At 42.1% G+C, this 22,230-nt stretch overlaps 1 protein-coding gene across 2 annotated transcripts in view; it reads right to left on the bottom strand.

The window, feature by feature from the left end:
* Positions 1-22,230, bottom strand: part of SNX14 (sorting nexin 14) — a 116,644-nt gene that overhangs the window by 64,918 nt on the left and 29,496 nt on the right. For both annotated transcript variants that reach the window (XM_068231111.1, XM_068231109.1), the window contains exons 10-11: positions 15,871-15,915; positions 13,729-13,809 (exon numbers count right to left, since the gene is read on the bottom strand). In XM_068231111.1, coding sequence (XP_068087212.1) covers positions 13,729-13,809; positions 15,871-15,915 — 126 coding nt within the window. The remainder of the gene's footprint in view (positions 1-13,728; positions 13,810-15,870; positions 15,916-22,230) is intronic.

Genomic DNA, 22,230 nt, shown 5'->3' on the forward strand with positions numbered 1-22,230 from the left:
GATGGTTTTCATTATTTAGTGAGAAAAAAAACTCCAAATCTACATGGCCCTGTGTGAAAAAGTGATTGCCCCCCTTGTTAAAAAAATTACTTAACCACTTGAGGACCCACCCTTTACCCCCCCCTTAAGGACCAGCGCTGTGCTGAGTGATCTGTGCTGGGTGGGCTCTGCAGCCCCCAGCACAGATCATGTAGCAGGCAGAGAGATCAGATCACCCCCCTTTTTTCCCCACTAGGGGGATGATGTGCTGGGGGGGTCCGATCTCTCATGCCTGCATGTGGCTGGCGGGGGGGGGGCAGCTCAAAGCCCCCCTCCGCGGCGAAATTTCCCCCTCCCTCTCCTACCTGCTCCCCCCCCCCGGAGATCAGGGCTGCACAGGACGCTATCCGTCCTGTGCAGCCAGTGACGGGACGTCCCCTGTCACATGGCGGCGATCCCCGGCCGCTGATTGGCCGGGGATCGCCGATCTGCCTTACGGCGCTGCTGCGCAGCAGTGCCGTACAAATGTAAACAAAGCGGATTATTTCCGCTTGTGTTTACATTTAGCCTGCGAGCCGCCATCGGCGGCCTGCAGGCTATTCACGGAGCCCCCCGCCGTGAATTGACAGGAAGCAGCCGCTCGCCCGAGCGGCTGCTTCCTGATTAATCAGCCTGCAGCTGGCGACGCAATACTGCGTCGCTGGTCCTGCAGCTGCCACTTTGCCGACGCGCGGTATGAGTGCGCGGTCGGCAAGTGGTTAACTGTGGTTTATCACACCTGAGTTCAATTTCTTTAGTCATGCCCAGGCCTGATTACTGCCACACCTGTTTCAATCAAGAAATCACTTAAATAGGAGCTATCTGACACAGAGAAGTAGACCAAAAGCACCTCAAAAGCTAGACATCATGCCAAGATCCAAAGAAATTCAGGAACAAATGAAAACAAAAGTACTGTAATTGAGATCTATCAGTCTGGTAAAGGTTATAAAGCCATTTCTAAAGCTTTGGGACTCCAGCGAACCACAGTGAGAGCCATTATCCACAAATGGCAAAAACATGGAACAGTGATGAACCTTCCCAGGAGTGGCCGGCCGACCAAAGTTACCCCAAGAGCGCAGAGAAAACATCATCCGAGAGGCCACAAAAGACCCCAGGACAACATCTAAAAAACTGCAGGCCTCACTTGCCTCAGTTAAGGTCAGTGTTCACGACTCCACCATAAGAAAGAGACTGGGCAAAAATGGCCTGCATGGCAGATATCCAAGGCGCAAACCACTTTTAAGCAAAAAGAACATTAAGGCTCGTCTCAATTTTGCTAAAAAACATCTCAATGATTGCCAAGACTTTTGGGAAAATACCTTGTGGACCAACGAGACAAAAGTTGAACTTTTTGGAAGGTGCGTGTCCCGTTTACATCTGGCGTAGAAGTAACACAGCATTTCAGCAAAAGAACATCATACCAACAGTAAAATATGGTGGTGGTAGTGTGATGGTCTGGGGTTGTTTTGCTGCTTCAGGACCTGGAAGGCTTGCTGTGATAGATGGAACCATGAATTCTACTATCTACCAAAAAATCCTGAAGGAGAATGTCCGGCCATCTGTTCGTCAACTCAAGCTGAAGCGATCTTGGGTGCTGCAGCAGGACAATGACCCAAAACACACCAATAAATCCACCTCTGAATGGCTGAAGAAAAACAAAATGAAGACTTTGGAGTGGCCTAGTCAAAGCCCTGACCTGTATCCTATTGAGATGTTGTGGCATGACCTTAAAAAGGCGGTTCATGCTAGAAAACTCTCAAATAAAGCTGCATTACAACAATTCTGCAAAGATGAGTGGGCCAAAATTCCTCCAGAGCGCTGTAAAAGACTCGTTGAAAGTTACCGCAAACGCTTGATTGCAGTTATTGCTGCTAAGGGTGGCCCAACCAGTTATTAGGTTCAGGGGGCAATTTCTTTTTCACACAGGGCCATGTAGGTTTTGAGTTTTTTTTCTCACTAAATAATAAAAAACATCATCTAAAACTGCATTTTGTGTTCAATTATGTTATCTTTGACTAATAGTTAACGGTTTTTGATGAGCAGAAACATTTAAGTGTGACAAACATGCAAAAGAATAAGAAATCAGGAAGGGGCAAATAGTTTTTCACACCACTGTATATACATACATATACATATATACACATACATAATATATATATATATATATATATATATATATATATATATATATATATATATACACAGTGGAGGAAATAATTATTTGACCCCTCACTGATTTTGTAAGTTTGTCCAATGACAAAGAAATGAAAAGTGTCAGAACAGTATCATTTCAATGGTAGGTTTATTTTAACAGTGGCAGATAGCACATCAAAAGGAAAATCGAAAAAATAACCTTAAATAAAAGATAGCAACTGATTGGCATTTCATTGAGTGAAATAAGTTTTTGAACCCTCTAACAATAAAAGACTTAATACTTAGTGGAAAAACCCTTGTTTGCAAGCACAGAGGTCAAACGTTTCTTGTAATTGATGACCAAGTTTGCACACATTTTAGGAGGAATGTTGGTCCACTCCTCTTTGCAGATCATCTCTAAATCCCTAAGGTTTCGCGGCTGTCTCTGTGCAACTCTGAGCTTGAGCTCCCTCCATAGGTTTTCTATTGGATTAAGGTCCGGAGACTGACTAGGCCACTCCATGACCTTAATGTGCTTCTTCTTGAGCCACTCCTTTGTTGCCTTTGCTGTATGTTTTGGGTCATTGTCGTGCTGGAACACCCATCCACGACCCATTTTCAGTCTCCTGGCAGAGGGAAGGAGGTTGTCGTTCAGGATTTCACGATACATGGCTCCGTCCATTTTCCCGTTAATGCGATTAAGTTGTCCTGTGCCCTTAGCAGAAAAACACCCCCAAAGCAAAATGTTTCCACCCCCATGCTTGACGGTGGGGACGGTGTTTTGGGGGTCATAGGCAGCATTTTTCTTCCTCCAAACACAGCGAGTTGAGTTAATGCCAAATAGCTCTATTTTGGTCTCATCAGACCACAGCACCTTCTCCCAGTCACTCACAGAATCATTCAGGTGTTCATTGGCAAACTTCAGACGGGCCTGCACATGTGCCTTCTTGAGCAGGAGGACCTTGCGAGCCCTGCAGGATTTTAATCCATTGCGGTGTAATGTGTTTCCAATGGTTTTCTTGGTGACTGTGGTCCCTGCTAATTTGAGGTCATTCACTAACTCCTCCCGTGTAGTTCTAGGATGCTTTTTCACCTTTCTCAGAACCATTGACACCCCACGAGGTGAGATCTTGCGTGGAGCCCCAGAGCGAGGTCGATTGATGGTCATTTTGTGCTCCTTCCATTTTCAAATAATCGCACCAACAGTTGTCACCTTCTCTCCCAGCTTCTTGCTAATGGTTTTGTAGCCCATTCCAGCCTTGTGCAGGTCTACAATTTTGTCTCTGACATCCTTGAACAGCTCTTTGGTCTTTCCCATGTTGGAGAGTTTGGAGTCTGCTTGATTGATTGATTCTGTGGACAGGTGTCTTTTATACAGGTGACTAGTTAAGACAGGTGTCCATAATGAGGGTGACTAATTGAGTAGAAGTGTCTAACCACTCTGTGGGAGCCCAGAACTCTTAATGGTTGGTAGGGGTTCAAAAACTTATTTCACTCAATGAAATGCCAATCAGTTGCTATCTTTTATTTAAGGTTATTTTTTCGATTTTCCTCTTGATGTGCTATCTGCCACTGTTAAAATAAACCTACCATTGAAATGATACTGTTCTGAGACTTTTCATTTCTTTGTCATTGGACAAACTTACAAAATCAGTGAGGGGTCAAATAATTATTTATATATATATATATATATATATATATATATATATATATATATATATATATATATATATATATATATATATATATATATATATATATATATATATATATATATATATATATATATATATATATATATATATATATATATATATATACACACACACACACACACATACATATACACACACACACATACATATACACACACACACATACATATACACACACACATACATATACACACACACACATACATATATATATATATATATATATATATATATATATATATATATACATACATACATATACACATATACATATATATATATATATATATATATACATATATACATACATATATACACACACACACACTTATTTTTCTCCCTGGTTTTTGTCCTCTAAACCTAGGTGCGTCTTATGGTCAGGAACGTCTTATAGTCAGAAAAAAACCTTGTTAATCTTACCGTTAACGGTATTTCTTCCAGTCCCTCAGGATGGCCTCAAAATGAGAGATTCCGTGCCCCTCCCCCTAAGGAAACACAAGCCAATTAAAAAAAGTAATAAAAGCTCCACCTCTTCCCCCTATCTTCAGTTTAATGTATAGAGAAACACCCGTACAACAAAATGTCTAAAAAATTACCATACTTATTCATATACAGACGCATAATTACATACACCCCCCCCCCCCATACTTACGCTTCCACTATAGGGTGGGAACCCCAGGCCATCCTGAGGGACTGGAAGAAATACCGTTAACGGTAAGAGTAACAAGGTTTTTCTTTCCTGCGTCCCTCAGGATGGCCTCAAAATGAGAGACAAGCAAGAAACTGCTTACCCCTAGGATGGGACCACTGCCTGAAGCACTTTTCTTCCGAACGTTTGATCCTGATTCAATAAAACGTCCACTCTGTAGTGCTTAGTGAAGGTGTTTGGAGACCTTCATTAAGTTGCTCTTTCAGCCCAGGACGTAGATAACGATCTTGTGGAATGAGCAGTCAATCTTTCAGGGAGTGATTTGCCATTACTCCTATATACCATAGCAATTGCTTCCCTTATCCAACGGGAAATAGTTGATTTTGAAGCCTGCAAACCCTTATTTGGTCCCACAAACAGGACAAAACAAATGGCTTGAACTTCTAAATTGTTTTACTCTAGTTAGGTATATAAGAATCGCTCTTCTTACATCAAGACAATGTAGTTCATTCTCCTTTGAATTCTTTGGCTTATCACAAAAAGAGGGTAAGATGATCTCCTGGGAACGATGAAAAGATGAATTTACTTTAGGAAGATAAGCTGGATCAGGTCTAAGAATTATTTTATTATCCAAAATAGTCATTAACGGATCTTTCACTGACAATGCCTGAAGGTGTCCAACTCTTCTTGCAGATGTAATAGCTACTAGGAACATTACCTTCAAAGTTAATACATGTATTGGTATCTTATCCAGAGGCTCAAATGGTTCCTTAATTAATGCCTGCAGCACCAATGGAAAATCCCATGCTGGCATGATCTTATCTGGCACAAATCTTCCAATTTTAATTACTTTCATAAATCTCATGATAAGAGGATCCCTAGCCAGTTGTTTATCAAGGAAAACTGATAAAGCAGCAATCTGAACCTTTAAGGTACCTGGAGCTAACCTAAGATCCACCCCTCTCTGCAAAAAAATCCAATACATCAGGTACACCAACTCCTTTACCTGTAACCTTTCTCCAAGCTGAAAAAGTTTTCCAAACTCTGAAGTATATTCTCCTAGTTATAGGCTTCCTACTTTTCAGAAGAGTGTCAATCACCTTTTCTGAACACCCCTTCTTTCTTAACCTTCCTGGCGGTAAGCCCGAGCTGAGCTCGGGCTATGCCGCGCAGGAAGATATCTCAGCCTGTGGTGGAGCGATTTGCTCCATTTAAAATGCTGTACGCGCAGCTAGCACTTTGCTAGCCGCGCGTACAGCTTGATCGCCGCCGCTCTGCGGCGATCGCCCGTACGCAGCGGCGCAAGAGGGCCCCCCCCGCCAGAGCCCTGCGCTGCCCGGACCAATGAGTTCCGGGCAGCGCTATGGGCTGGATCGGAGGTGTCTGACGTCAGGACGTCGGCTGACGTCCATGACGTCATTCCGATCATCGCCATGGCGACAGGAGAAGCCAAACAGGGGAGCGCGTTATATACGCGTTCCCCTGTTTGCTATTGATGCCGGCGACGATCGCACTAGAGGGACACATGCGCCCTCTAGTGGTGTTTCATGTAGCTACCACTCTGGTAGCTTTACATGAAACACAAAAAAAAAAATTAAAAAAAAAAGGATTTTTGCCATTTTGGCAAAAAAAATTAACCGCCAGGAGGGTTAAAGGAATACTTAAGTCAAAAAAAAAAATGACATTTACTCACCTGGGGCATCCCTCAGCACCCCGAAGCTGGATGGTGCTCTCGCAGCCCCGCTCCGATCGCCCTGTCCCCGCCGGCGGCTACTTCCGGTTCGGCGACAGCCGCCGACAGGCTGGGAACGCGGCTGATTTTCCGCGTTCCCAGCCGCTGCTATCACCCTCTATGCTGCTATAGCGTATATATATACGCTATAGCAGCATAGAGGGTGATAGCAGCGGCTGGGAACGCGGAAAATCAGCCGCGTTCCCAGCCTGTCGGCGGCTGTCGCCGAACCGGAAGTAGCCGCCGGCGGGGACAGGACGATCAGAGCGGGGCTGCGAGGGCACCATCCAGCTTCGGGGTGCTGAGGGATGCCCCAGGTGAGTAAATGTCTTTTTTTTTTTACTTAAGTATTCCTTTAATAAGACCCTTTGAGGATCCAGGCTGAAAGCTGAAGCCACTGAGGATCTGGATGAACTGCTCTCCCCTGTGTCACAATGTCCCGAGACACTGGTAGCTTGAATGGTTCCTCCACCGCCATATTCATTAACTGCGGAAACCAACATCTTTTTGGTCAATAAGGAACCACTAATATCACCTGGGCCTTGTCCTTTACAATCTTGCAAAGTACCTCTGGATTAGCTTGAAAGGAGGAAAAGCATACATCAGTCCCTCCCCCCAGTGGACTGAGAAAGCATCAATCCGATTCGACCGAGTGCCTGTCTGGATAGAGCAAAAATCTCTGGTCTTTGCGTTCTGAGCTGTAGCAAAAAGGTCTAAGATCGGCTGACCCCATTTCTCTACCAGCATCTTGAAAATACGCAGATTTAGTTCCCACTCGCTCTCCAGCACCAACTGTCTGCCCAAACATTTAACTCTCCTTTGATGTGAACTGCTCTTAACAAAATTAGATGATCCTCTGACCATTCCATGATCTCCAGTGACAGGTTCAATAACATCTCTGACCTCGTTCCTCCCTGCTTGTTGAGATAAGATATTACCACCATGTTGTCTGAAAAAATTACAACCTCTTTTTGCACAATCTTCTCCTGAAAACTTATCAAAGCATTCTTTACTGCTAATAGTTCTTTGAAATTCGATGACTTCATAGAAATCTCTGTTGACCATTTCCCCTGAGCCTGCAATTGAGCACAATGAGCACCCCAACCCCAGGCACTGGCATCTGTTGTAACCCTTACTGGGTAGTTTTGTCTCCACTTCCTTCCGCTGGAAAGAGTCTCTGAATTCCTCCACCAATTTAGTGAAATTTTTACTTCCCTGCTTATCAAAATCCTGTGATCCAGGGATTCCTGTGTCCTGTCCCAATTCTTCAAAATGAACCTCTGAAGTATTCTTGAATGAGACTGAGCCCACTCTACTGCTGGTATTGCCGACGTCATTAATCCCAGCACTGACATCAACTCTCTGATCGTAAGAGCTTCTGACACTTGAACCTTTTCTACCGACATCATTAACTTTGACATCTTCTCTTGAGTCAGAGAAATAACTTCTAGGTCTGTGTCTATCATAAACCCTAGTAACTTCATACTTCTTGATGGAGTCAGATCCGACTTTGCCGTGTTTATTATCCACCCTAGAGACTGCATAGTCTGTAGGCATAGTAAACAATCCTTTTCTAACGGATTCCTGTCCAAATTGAGAATCAGAAAATTGTCCAGATAAGGTATCACATTTATGTTCTGTAAGTGAAGAAACTGAATCATCTCTGCTATCACCTTTGTGAAAATCCTTGGAGCTGATGTCAGGCCAAAGGGGAGCACCCTGAACTGATAATGGGCAGTCAAACTTCCCTTTTGAATGGCAAACCTCAAAAATTCCTGATGCGTTGGATGTATTGGTAAATGCAGATATGCATCTGAGATCTATTGAAGCCACAAACATTCCCTTCATCCGCACATTCCTCACCAAATAAATATTCTCCATACGAAATTTCTTTTCCTTCAGAAACGGATTTAACTCATTGAGATTCAAAATTAATCTCTGATCCCCTGATTGTTTCTGCACTAGAAACACATGGATATAAAAATCCCTGTTTACCTGTTCTGGAGGCACCCTGCAAACTACCTTCTGAGAAACTAGTCTTGCAACTGCTCTCCACAAAAAAAATCTGCTCTGTTCTGAACCTTTGGAAGAGTCGTGATAAACATTCTGACTGGGGGCAAACTTTGAAACTCCAGATGATAACCCTACTCTATGAGTTTCAATATGAATCTGTTGCTGGTGATACGACTCCAGTTTGGAAAAAAATACTGAAGTCTGCCCCCTACCTCTATCTGATAGTCATTTATCATCTGAAGCCTTGGGATTCCCTGGCTTATTGAATGCAGATTAACCTCTACCTCTTCCTCTGGAAAAGGCCCATCTGCCTCGAATTCCAGACTGAACCCCTCTTCCACTTCCGCTGGCAAAATAATTTGTTTTGGGACGAAAAAATTTCTTATTAACCACTTTCTTCTTCTTATCAGGTAATCTTTTACCTTTCTCTGCTGATCTCGTCAATACCGCTTCTAAGTCCTTACCAAAAAGCAAATCACCCTCAAAAGGCATGGCACACAGTCTCTGCTTTGAAGTAATGTCTCCTTCCCATGTTTTTAACCAAATAGAACGTCTAGTAGCATTTGCCAAAGCAGCTGCCCTAGCAGAATACCTAAGAACTTCTGCAGCAGCATCAGCCAAAAAAGCCACTGCTTTCAAAATCAAAGGGATAGAAAGCAAAATATGCTCATAAGGAACGCCCTTAATCAGGTCCTCCTCAACTGCTTCTACCCAAGATAACAAATTAGGCGCCACACAAACAGAGGAAATTTCAGGCTTGAAACAGAACGTAGATGCCTCCCAAGTTCTCTTACTAAGAAAATCAGACTTCTTATCCATTGGGTCTTTTAGTAAACCAGTATCTTCAAAAGCTAGATCAGAATCATTTGAATACTGAGAGATCGCCGCATCAATCTTAGGACACTTGACCCAGACTGCTTCATCAGATTCCGAAAAAGGAAAACGTTGCTTAAAAGAATTTGGTATAAAAGCTCTACGTTCTGGTTCCTTCCACTGGTCAGAAATAAATTTCTTTCAGGGAGGAATGTACTGGGAAGGATCTGCTAGGCTGAGATTTTAACCCCTTATAATATTTTGTCCTGAGCAGACAATACAGGGTCCGACACCTGAATTCCCTCGTTTTCATAAATAGCTCTTAACAGTTCAGGTGTATCCTCTGCAGAAAATAAATACTTTGAACCCTTAGCTGTGGAGGGTTCTTCCTCTTGCAAAAAACTATCTCTTTGCTCTCCTTCCTCCAGAGATTCCTGCTCTGAGACTTCACCCTCCTCCAAGGAGACCTCAGGCTGGGAACTTAGACTACTCACCACCTGGACCTTTTGCACAGGATCCACCATTGCGGTGCGAAAAGCTTTAAAAGTAGTACATAATTATTCTTTAATCATAGATACTAAGGCCCATATGCAATTACCTTTTTCACCTAAGTTTTCTCCTAAGTGATATTTTCACAACTTGTTACAAAATGTCTTTTAAGACACTAACAAGCAAGAAAATACTCAAAATAAAATTTGATAGTACTTTTTCACCAACTTTTGGGTACTTTTTCAATTGTAAAATGCTGAAAATTTAGTTTAAAGAGAAGATGAAAATTATCTCCTAGGAGATAACTCAGGTGAAAAAGTTAATTGCATATGGCCCTAAATCCTGAACAACATTTGTGTTCGACTTAACAGGAGTTTCACATTTTTGCCAAATTGACCTCTTCCAAGTACTGGATAACTTTACATCACAAACATCACATCTTCTGGACTTGTCTGTACATTTAGCAGAATGAGCAAATCTAGAAGCACTACTATCCGATTTCCTATCCCGCTTTTTTGGATCCACATTGGTCACATCTTGCTCCTCCAAAACATCCCCCTTAGGTCTGGATCTGGATGAGCTGTTTCCTTTCTCTGTATTTTTACTCTGAAAAATACCAGAGAAAAAGAAATTAAGTAACCAAAAACCTATCCATCAGTACAAAACATTTCCAGAAGAAAAAACATAATACCTGTCCTGAGGCAAGAGCATTGCTCTGGGCGCTTTGCACTGCAGCAGGTATATGAGAATCTGCAGGTGAACTGGGCTGCTCCATCTCCCCGATCCAGCACTATCAGTGTGTCAGGCAAACTAAAACAGACTCTTAGTCTATTAAATACACTTCCGACTCCTCCTCCTCCTAATTAGCAAGCCACTGAAGATCAATTACCTGCCTCAGCTGAAGTCACTTGTTCTCCGCGTCATTGCATGCAGGACGCCAGAACCATGCGGCGGAATCAGGAAGAGAAACCAGAAAGGTGTGACGACACCGGACTTCCGCCGCCAAGCGGAAATGCGTCATTGATGACGCGTGCACGCAAAAAATACCTGCGCGAGACAAACACTCCTTGCCTCGGAAACCAGCGTCACGCTCTACCGTACTGACTGCCTGCTGCCACCGCCGAACAGCCACCGGTAAGGACACCAATCCAGGGGGAAACTACTAGCTCCCACCAGAACCACCAGGTCATACTACAAAAAAAAAAACAAAAAAAAAAAACATTGGCTCATGCTCCCGGGTGGACCGGGAAACACAAAAAACTGAAGATAGGGGGAAGAGGTGGAGCTTTTATTACTTTTTTTTTAATTGGCTTGAGTTTCCTTAGGGGGGGGGGGGCAAGGAATCTTATTTTGAGGCCATCCTGAGGGACGCGGGAAAGAAATACGGTAGGTGAATGTTATTAGAAATTACGTCCCCATGTGAAGCTGCAGCTACTGTTAGGATAACCTAAGCTTGCTTGAAAACATGGCAACTGTATTCTTTGTAGTGTACACATATTTTCTAAATTCTCAACCTCTGGGTCTTTGGATTAAAGTTTACCCTGATAAAAGATAGAGAGTATCTCTATGTTTATTGAAATTAACCTCTCATTTGCATATGAAAGTGGGGTATAAAATGGGAGTCTGCTGCATTATCCTGTACATATTGCTGTAAATATCTTGCTTGCAACTATTTTTGCATGCAATTCTTGGTACAGGTGGCCCCACAGGCCACTTTGGCCGAGAACCCAACGACACCAATCCACTTACCCACTCAACCTGTGAGCATCCAAACAGCGCTGTGGAAGTTTGCATCCAGATTGGTGAGATCCATCCTGTACTATTATGACATGCATGTTTATGCGTTGCTTGCTGACACTTGCTAAAAGCCTAATTGAAAAATCATTACATCTCTATCCCTTCATGCATGGCTATGTGCTGATTATTGAAGTTTGCTGGAGCTTTATCAACAAGATTTACCGTGCTTTGCATGTCTCTGTATGATGAACGCTGTTTCCCATTACCATCTATTGCTATGTTTGCTTCATGAACACTCGCATGAAAATCCACTAACCACCTGGATCCACATATCAAGATCAGTGGAATTGCTTTATGCTGCACTATTTTATGAAAATTATCTCAGCGCTGAGACTCAATAGGTTAGATAGAGGGGTTCGGTATGCTTGGAGTGAGTGGAATGTTATGACTGTATGGCCGGCCATGAATATTGCTATCTATGACTCCGCAACATTACTTCCCCAATTTTTATGTTCCCCATTTTATCCTTCCCCTTTTGATAAATAAAGTATTTGTACATTTGTATTACACTTGAGACCAAAATTCATTGTCTTTGATTAAGTTACTATTAACTGGTTGTGTTAGTGGCAGATTGATAGATTTGTATTTTTTACATTGGAGCCGGAGGTCTTGTTTATAGGCCCCATATCCATGTTTATCGAATCTACCTCTGCAACAGATCCCCGATTGCTTTTCGAGAACCATTACACACCTGTGGAGCAACCTGTGCCAAGAATTGCCTGCAAGGCTTTAGTCCTTATAAAGCCAGATCCCCATACAATCACATGGTCAAATGAACCTTCCAAGTGATGTTCCAATTGGCAATTGTGCAGATGGGAAAGCCATATCAATGCACAAAAGGTATAAAATTATTTTCTGGTTAAACTCGATGGACATATGTCTTTTTTCAACCTAAATAACTATGTAATTAAATAATTATAGTATTTTATAGTGCAGACATCTTCCGCATCACTTCACAGAGTATATATAGTCATGTCACATACTATCCCTCAAGCTGCAAGGCGAGAGTGCTATCCACTATGCCACCGTGCTGCCCGATCTTCTGTTTCAAAACAACTTTCAGTGACCACCAAACCATAGTACATTGCGCATTGATTAAATCAATTCCTATATACCCACAGTATGTAACTTCATAGCACATCTAGTTTCTCAATATCCCATTGAAGACTCACGTATCTTTTTCCAGTTACTCTGCAGCAGAAACCCCATCTGATCTTCCGGTGTGATGTCAATTTACCCTGGATTGTCGGTGTAACCTAGGTGTTATCTCGCTAGGCCTACACTAACTTTGCACGAGCGCAGTAGAGCTATTTGATGAACAGCTGTTTTTGGAGACGTGAAGTAGAAACGTATCTCCCCCACCAGTTCTCCTACTTTCTAGTGGGCAAGAGTGTCCAGAAATGAGGATCCCTTATCATACTTCTGCTAGCGATGTGGCATTATGCAACCCCAGTCTGTTTCATGTCAGCCCAAGAATCTCTGCAACCATAGCCCTTACCAACCCCAAACTTGATGGGCAGTTAAAGGACCCCCTAAGCCACCTCCGTGATGAATTGCAGACCCCCTGCCCCGAAAGTTCCCAGATAGGTTTGTGCATCACATGTCAGAAACAAGCGGAGCTAGATGTCTAATTCAAGAAGGAAGCAGTTCAAGGGGTTCTCGGTGTACTCCACAAACTTGGTCCACAGATGGCATGGTTGTGGAGATCTTCAGACTTGAATGGTACCTATCACATTGCGCATGCCCTGGAGAGCTGTGAGCTTCTGGGAAGCACAATATCAAAGCTAGTGCCCTACTGCGCTTGTCTTCAAAATCAGCTGTTCATCAGCTATTTCAGAGATCTAAAAGCTCAACTGCACTTGCGCAAAGTCAGCGTGGGCCTAGATCATGCTGACAACCTAGCATAAATCGACAAGACACCGGCAATCCAATAATTTGTGTGAATATAGACCCTTGTGTACCAAGTCTAAAAAACAGGTCACTGAACAGCCACCTTGCTTAGTATAAGCATTGTTTTGGATAGATCACTACCATTATTTCAAGAGATGTAAGCTACACACTTCACGGTTTTTACATTATGTATGCTGTTGTCAGTTACTTGGCACAGTCACAAACAAGGATTCACTGTAAAAGATTAATGACTGCAAGATGACACTGCAAAGAAAATGGCAAATTAGAAATGATTTTCAGTTCCCCTGAGAGGTCCTATAACCCAGTCATTTCCTAGCACTAATACTGAGATTGTTCACAGCTAAATTAAAGTTAAAATTGTCCATTCAGCCTTGCAAAAGTCTATCTACAAATTCTTAAACATTATAAAAATCCACAGGAAAAAAAGAAATCAGCCACTGTAAGAAAAGGGTACTTACTGAGGGATTTTTATTCTTAGGTTCTGCAAACTTTTGCAAAAATGGAACCAAACTGGAGGCTGGGTCTGTTGCTTGTTCGGGCTACATGGCACAAAAGCAAAGTATTTATCAGTCTCAATAATGCCACAAGTGATGATCGTAATATGTCAATTAGGATTATATAAAAATTTCCATAACATTTTGCAATCACGGCCACACGAAATTCCAATTTGGAAATTCAATTGAGTTTGCGTAATCCATTTGTAATTTCGCATAATTATGTGCCGACTTTAATAGCAGCTAATAGCAAAGCCCCCATACATGCCACCTTCACCAAAATTGCTATGTATGTTAAAGGGGAACTTCAGCCTAAACAAACATACTGTCATTAAGTTACATTAGTTATGTTAATTAAAAAAAAAGATAAGTAATATAATCTCTTACCCACCCTGGCAAACGAACAGACAAATGCTTGCGATTTCATAGGTGCAGCCATCTTTTTGGTTGAAAGGAGGTGACAGGGAGCAGGAGACAGTTCCAACTGTCCTGTGTCCTGATCACCCCTCCCAGCTGTGCATGCTGGGCTTCAAATCTCAAGTTCAAAATTTAAAAAAAAACTAAAATTTGCACCAAAAAAGCAGAACAACAACATCAGAAATCCCATCATGCTTTGCACAGCAGAGGAAAATGCCTGGGCAGATTTCTTCTTTGCAGCTAAAAATGAGGCTTGGTTAAGAAAAACAAAGTTTTGATGCTGTAAAACTGTTAAAAGAAACACCAGGCCTTTTCAGTGCTGCCGAGTAGGTTTTTAGTCTGGATGTTCACTTTAAAGGACTCACGAGGTGACATGTGACATTATGAGAGACATGGGTATGTACAGTGCCTAGCACACAAATAACTATGCTGTGTTCCTTTTTTTTTTTCTTTCTCTGCCTGAAAAAGTTAGAAATCAGGTATGTAAGTGGCAGTTCCTGTCCGGGTCGGGAATGGGTCAGACTCTAGTGTAACCCTCACTGATGAGGAATTGCAGAAATAAAACACTTTTGTGGCAGTAAATGGCTTCTAAGAGCAGGAAAGAGATAAAAAAAGGTCAATAGTTCATATATATTTTAGCCCTGGCATACTTCAATTAATGTTTCATTGAGAAAAGGCCATGAAACAGTAAAAGCTTAAAAAGTTGATTGAAATATAAAATACTGCGGGATAGGTTTAAAAGTTTTTTTTAGAAGGAGGAGGACAGATACAATTGTTGATCTCAGTTTTTTTTTTCGCCTCGGATGTTCTTTAAGGGAAATAGTGGGAACAAGTCAAAAAATGTTTTCATAAAGACCATGTAGTTTTTTAAAAAATAGATTTGCAAAATGTTTTTTAAACTTAGAAATTGTAATTTTACTGAATTTAAAAACCATTTTTCCCTTGCATTTTTAAAATCGATTTTCTCAAAAACTACAAGGTCTTTTTTAAAATGGACTTGAGCCCACTATTCCCCTTAAAATACATAGTCATTTTGGCGACAATATCATGTATGTGGGCTGCTCTATTAACCGCTACATTTGGCACACAATTATGTGAAATTACACAAAATTATGCGTAATTGCAAACTTAATGTTACAAACCAAATTGTTTTTTCACAAAATTTGCATTATGATTTCGCATTGTAGTTGCAAATTACAATGCAAAATTTGTGTCTCCACTTAAAGAGAAACCGTGACCAAGAATTGAACTTCATCCCAATCAGTAGCTAATACCCCCTTTTACATGAGAAATCTATTCCGTTTCACAAACTGATCATCAGGAGGCTCTCTATGGCTGATATTGTGGTGAAACCCCTCCCACAAGAAACTCGGAGGACCATGGTACTCCTGGCAGTTTCCTGTCTGTGAACCTTGTTGCATTGTGGTAAATAGCTATTTACAGCTGTTTCCAACTGCCAAAAAACCATGCAGCAGCTACATCACCCGCCAGCAGTAAAAATGTCACCATTAAATAAATGTCAGAATGTAAATCAGGGATTTAAAAGATTTTACAATGGGCAAACACTGACTACATTTATACACATTTTAAAAATGAAGCACTTTTATTACATTATTTTCACTGGAGTTCCTCTTTAATGCCACCACAATGTTAGCATGTCTCATAATTACTGTTAAAGCAATCACTTACAGGACTATCATCCATGAAAAGGAGTAACAAGCGGTTCACATTATCCTACAAAAAGAAGTAAAGAAAGTCAATTAAAAAAAAAGAAAAAAAGTGATAACCCTTATTTTACTGTAAACATTAAAAAATGTTATCACTAAATTTTAAGTTATACTACAGAACAAAATTTTATTAAAAAAAAAAAAAAAAAAAAAGTCACATAATCCATACATTTTAAAGCTGCAGTGGGAATGGCCAAGAGTCTGTGGTTTAAGATATCTGCTGAGTGAGCTTCTACCTCTCAAGCATCCAGTAAGCACAATTTGCAATAGCCTACAATCTCCTCAGACCTTACAGCAAACACTGCCGTCTGAAATTTAAACAATGACTCCACCGATACACTTTAAAGTTGAGAGAGAGGGCGACACTAGAGTTTGACTGTTATGCTGGGAATATCCCATTTACCAGCTAAGCCTGTGTTTTGTGACATATATGTACAAATGTACAAACTCCTGCCTCAAATATCTGCAGACTTTAGTTCATCTCCACCAAAATGTTTACCCAAGCTCCCTTAATGTCATGTGCAGGAAGAGGGAGATAGGATAAACTGCCTGCAACTCCATGCTAACATAATTGGGAGGACTCCAAAACACAAATGATGACACCATGGGCATTCTAAGGTGATTGCAGACTGGAGGACTTCTTACTTTACACATTACTAGCATTAAAATCTAGGTATACCTGCTTTCAATTGCTATGAATCAGAATTGTGAAATTCATGAGCAGTAAAAACAATATGAAGGACATTTCCCAGATACATGACAATAGCACAGTGTATATCCAAAACCACGTAAAAGAATGGGAGTAACAGGAAGGCTGCTATAGGCGCAACTTCAGTAAGATTTGATATTGGTTTATACAAAAAACAAGCATCGCTGTGATGCCAGTAAGCTCTGCAACTTTCACTGTATTGTCTCCCTTCCGACTAAAGTACCTGAATACGCCTAGTATGTGCCTGTTACGAAATTATATGGATACACTTGATTGGATGACCATTGAAAGATTGTTTCTCACACTAATTGTAAAACTACATCTAGCACTTTATTAGTACCGGTAATTCTTGAATTTGACACCTGTGAACTTTGAATAATGTGTTTTTGTATGCAATTATAAAGCTTTGTACAAGTTTTCTTGTTTATAAACTACTGAATGTTTTTTTTTAAAGGACTACTGTACGGGGGTAGAAGAAAAAGAGTTGAACTTACCTGGGGCTTATAGTGGTCCCCCGCAGACGTCCTGTGCCCGCGCAGCCACTCACCAATGCTCCGGTCCCCGCCTCAGGTACACTTCTCGAAATTCCGACTTTAAAGTCAGAAAACCACTGCGCCTGCGCGTCCATGTCCTTGCTCCCGCTGACGCCACAAAGAGTGTACTGCGCAGGCGCAGACCGTACTGGGCCTGCGCAATACACTCCTGGTGACGTCAGCGAAAGCACCGCTGCGCAGACGCAGTGGTTTTCCACTTTAACTACCTAACGACCGCGTCACGCCGATAGGCGTGACCACATGGCAGCCCCAGCAGCGCCTAACGCCAATTGGCATCAAGTCCTGGAGCTGCGCGCATGTTTACATTTAGCGCTGTGCGAGGGACACTGGGCTGTCCCTCGTACATTTTAACAGGAATATTAACCATCTGAGCGGTATGGACGAGCTGAGCTCGTCCATACCGCCGCAGGGGATCACATTGCCCCGGGTGGGTTTTTTTTTTTAATAAAAATGGTTTCAGATCATGTAGCTAGCACTTGGCTGTGCAATTTAATTTACTATAAAGTGACATACTTCTGTGAGAGACTGGTAGGGTCTGGGCTACATGCAGTGTCTATGTGCTGGAGGAGGGAGCTGCCTTTTTAATTGTATGTACTTTAGGTTGGAAAAGGTTAGGTTGCGCTAGAAGGTTGGGATAAGGATTGCAAGAGGAAAGGTGGCGTGGATTAACGATTGTCCGCTACCCTTTACCAGCGGAAATATGCGCAACATTGTGTCTAGTATACAGCCCTAACAGAGGGACATATGCATATATATATACCATGAGTGAAGAAGAGTTCCATCTGTATTTGGTGATTTTAGCTTTAATGGTGATGCAATATTCGGTCCAATGATGTTTATTTTTATGTTTACTGTAGGTCCGGCCAGGTTTCTGCCCCTACCGCTGGCTAACCAATTGACGCGCACCCTAGTCGGGGATTCCAGTTGAGTGGGTGGCGGCATGGGCGGGTATCCGCATATGTAAGACCTTAGTGTGCAAGCATTTCCATTGCTCCTGATGAGTCACGCCCCCTAGTGACGAAACACGTAGGGAGGAGCTTTGGACACATACGCTGTGCAACAACACATCGGACGGAGGTTACCAGCGCTGTGGTGGGGAGCCCTGGAAGGCGTCCATGATGGTTATGCGAGATACGCTTAAGATATTTTTATATTTGGTATGCAACTAATTTCTTATGGGGCTTGCGCCATATTAAAAGAAGATTTTATGCCATGAGAGGCGGATGTTTTATGTTTTATTTTAGCCACGCTTATGCAGTACTCTGCTGATGTGCCTGGTTGAAAGCAGCTATTTGGTGAGCAGGGAATTGAGGGGGGGGGGGGGGGGGGGGGGGGGGAGTGCGACACCCATCCTGCATGTGATGGTAGATTCCTCTGCACAGTGTGTGTGTTTTGACACAGGGTGTACAAGTGCAGGAGGATTACCCGATATGTGCCTGTCTTTTTGATCTAGGCTTCTGAATTGGTGGCTCCATTGGGAGGAATACCAGACGCGCTGCTATTATTACAACATGTTGCCCCCGATCGCTGCCGGCACCCTCTGATCCCCCCGATCGACGCCCTTATACATACCTCCCCCGGAACCCGCGATGGTGCAGCATCTCCAATAGCCTCCAGGCATCGCTATGGGGAGGATCAGGACTGCGCATGACGGCATGGTGTCGATGACGTCAGAGGTCATGTCCGATTGTCGCCATAGCGACAGAATCTGTTCAGGGAAGTTGCGTTTCTCACTGGATCGCGGCTAGGTAAATATAGCCGGCGGCGATCGGGGGGATCAGAGTGGTACCGGGGGACTTGGGGCACATGTGTAGCTAGCCTAGTGCTAGCTACACTACATATAACAAATTTGAAACAAAAATTTCCCTCCCGCGGATGCATGGCCACAGAAATTGAACGCTAGAGTGGTTAAGAAAGAAATTTCATTATTTCTCCGTTTTTGGCCATTATAGTTTGAAATTAATACATGCTACCGTAATTAAAACCCATGTATTTTATTTGCCCATTTGTCCCGCTTATTACACCATTTAAATTATGTCCCTATTACAATGTATGGCGCCGATATTTTATTTGGAAATAAAGGTGCATTTTTTCAATCTGCATTCCTCACTATTTACAAGCCCATATTTTAAAAATTATATTAATATACTCCTTTGACATGCATATTTAAAAAGTTCAGACCCTTAGGTAACTAACTAGGTTTGTTTTTTTTTGTTCTTTAATTGTAATTTTTTTTTAATTAATTTTATTTTGGTAATTTTTGGTGTGGGAGGTAAACTGCTAATTTTAAATGTAAAAAAAATGTTATTTATTTAATAAAAAATGGATGTGGGTGTAGTTTTACTATTTGGCCACAAGATGGCCACACTCAAAAAGTCCTGGAAGCGTGATCGTACGCTTCCAGGAAGCATTAGGAGGATGGGAAACTTTTTGTAACTCAGAAAAACCGCAGCCTTTAAAAAGAGGCTGTCGGTTTTTCTGCAGGGGGCTTCGATCAATGAATGGGATCTATAATCTAATTCAATGATCGCTGGGCTAACGGCTGGCGACAGGAGCGCGCGCAGCCGGCGGGAGTGCTGCTATCGCATCAGCTATCAGAGACCTCCGGCAGAGTGTCCTCTTAAGGACATTAAAAGGAGGCAAAAATCATTTGTGTGCTGAGTTGTAGGGCTGTGCAGCAACCTGACCAAGGCACAGCCCTGTATTTGTAAAAAATGGCCTGGTCACTAGGGGGTGTAAGCCTGAAATTCCAGAAGTGAACCGGATGCGGGGCCGGAGCATCAGTGAGTGGCTGCGCGGGCACAGGATGTCTGCGGGGGACCATTAGAAGCCCTGTGTAAGTTCAACTCTTTTTTCCCCCTACAGCAGTCCTTTAAAAAAAACTCAAAAGAAAAAAAACTTAGCGCCATAAACTACATTTTAAATATGGATTCCAAAATGTTTAAACTATTTGTGTCCTTCTATAGAAAGGAATGTGCGTTGCCCTTTGTTGCGGCAGTGGAATGCCTGAGATGACCATATCTAAATAAAGAAGCAACTAAATTAAAGGGAACCTGAAGCAAGAAGTATATGTAGGCTGCCATATTTACAGTGGTGTGAAAAACTATTTGCCCCCTTCCTGATTTCTTATTCTTTTGCATGTTTGTCACACTTAAATGTTTCTGCTCATCAAAAACCATTAACTATTAGTCAAAGATAAAATAATTGAACACAAAATGCAGTTTTAAATGATGTTTTTTATTATTTAGTGATAAAAATAACTCAAAACCTACATGGCCCTGTGTGAAAAAGAAATTGCCCCCTGAACCTAATAACTGGTTGGGCCACCCTTAGCAGCAATAACTGCAATCAAGCGTTTGTGATAACTTGCAACGAGTCTTTTACAGCGCTCTGGAGGAATTTTGGCCCACTCATCTTTGCAGAATTGTTGTAATTCAGCTTTATTTGAGGGTTTTCTAGCATGAACCGCCTTTTTAAGGTCATGCCACAGCATCTCAATAGGATTCAGGTCAGGACTTTGACTAGGCCACTCCAAAGTCTTCATTTTGTTTTTCTTCAGCCATTCAGAGGTGGATTTGCTGGTGTGTTTTGGGTCATTGTCCTGCTGCAGCACCCAAGATCGCTTCAGCTTGAGTTGACGAACAGATGGCCGGACATTCTCCTTCAGGATTTTTTGGTAGACAGTAGAATTTATGGTTCCATCTATCACAGCAAGCCTTCCAGGTCCTGAAGCAGCAAAACAACCCCAGACCATCACACTACCACCACCATATTTTACTGTTGGTATGATGTTCTTTTGCTGAAATGCTGTGTTACTTCTACGCCAGATGTAACGGGACACACACCCTCCAAAAAGTTCAACTTTTGTCTCGTCGGTCCACAAGGTATTTTCCCAAAAGTCTTGCCAATCATTGAGATGTTTTTTTAGCAAAATTGAGACGAGCCTTAATGTTCTTTTTGCTTAAAAGTGGTTTGCGTCTTGGATATCTGCCATGCAGACTGTTTTTGCCCAGTCTCTTTCTTATGGTGGAGTCATGAACAATGACCTTAATTGAGGCAAGTGAGGCCTGCAGTTCTTTAGATGTTGTCCTGGGGTCTTTTGTGGCCTCTCGGATGAGTTTTCTCTGCACTCTTGGGGTAATTTTGGTCGGCCAGCCACTCCTGGGAAGGTTCATCACTGTTCCATGTTTTTGCCATTTGTGGATAATGGCTCTCACTGTGGTTCGCTGGAGTCCCAAAGCTTTAGAAATGGCTTTATAACCTGTACCAGACTGATAGATCTCAATTACAGTACTTTGTTCTCATTTGTTCCTGAATTTCTTTGGATCTTGGCATGATGTCTAGCTTTTGAGGTGCTTTTGGTCTACTTCTCTGTGTCAGATAGCTCCTATTTAAGTGATTTCTTGATTGAAACAGGTGTGGCAGTAATCAGGCCTGGGGGTGACTACAGAAATTGAACTCAGGTGTGATAAACCACAGTTAAGTTATTTTTTAACAAGGGGGGCAATCACTTTTTCACACAGGACCATGTAGATTTGGAGGTTTTTTTTCTCACTAAATAATAAAAACCATCATTTAAAACTGCATTTTGTGTTCAATTATGTTATCTTTGACTAATAGTTAACGGTTTTTGATGAGCAGAAACATTTAAGTGTGACAAACATGCAAAACAATAAGAAATCAGGAAGGGGGCAAATAGTTTTTCACACCACTGTATTTCTTTTTAAACAATACCAGTTGCCTGGCAGTCCTGATCTATTTGGCTGCAGTAGTATCTGAATCACACCAGAAACAAGCATGTAGCTAACCTTGTCAGAGCTGACAGAAATGTCAGAAACACCTGATCTTTCGCATACTTGTTCTCGGGTCTATTGTTAAAAGTATTAGAGGCACATGATTAGCAGGATGCAACTGGTATCACTTAAAAGGAAATAAATATGGCAGCCTCCATATCACTCTCCTTCAGGTGTCCTTCAAGGAGCAGAACTGAACTTACAAACTTATTTTGAGGTCCTGTTCACAGTGGCCAGTTGCGTTGCACAATAATTCTGCATGTCAA

The sequence above is a fragment of the Hyperolius riggenbachi genome, chromosome 4, assembly GCF_040937935.1.
Source record: "Hyperolius riggenbachi isolate aHypRig1 chromosome 4, aHypRig1.pri, whole genome shotgun sequence".
In the NCBI taxonomy this organism is placed as follows: Eukaryota; Metazoa; Chordata; class Amphibia; order Anura; family Hyperoliidae; genus Hyperolius; species Hyperolius riggenbachi.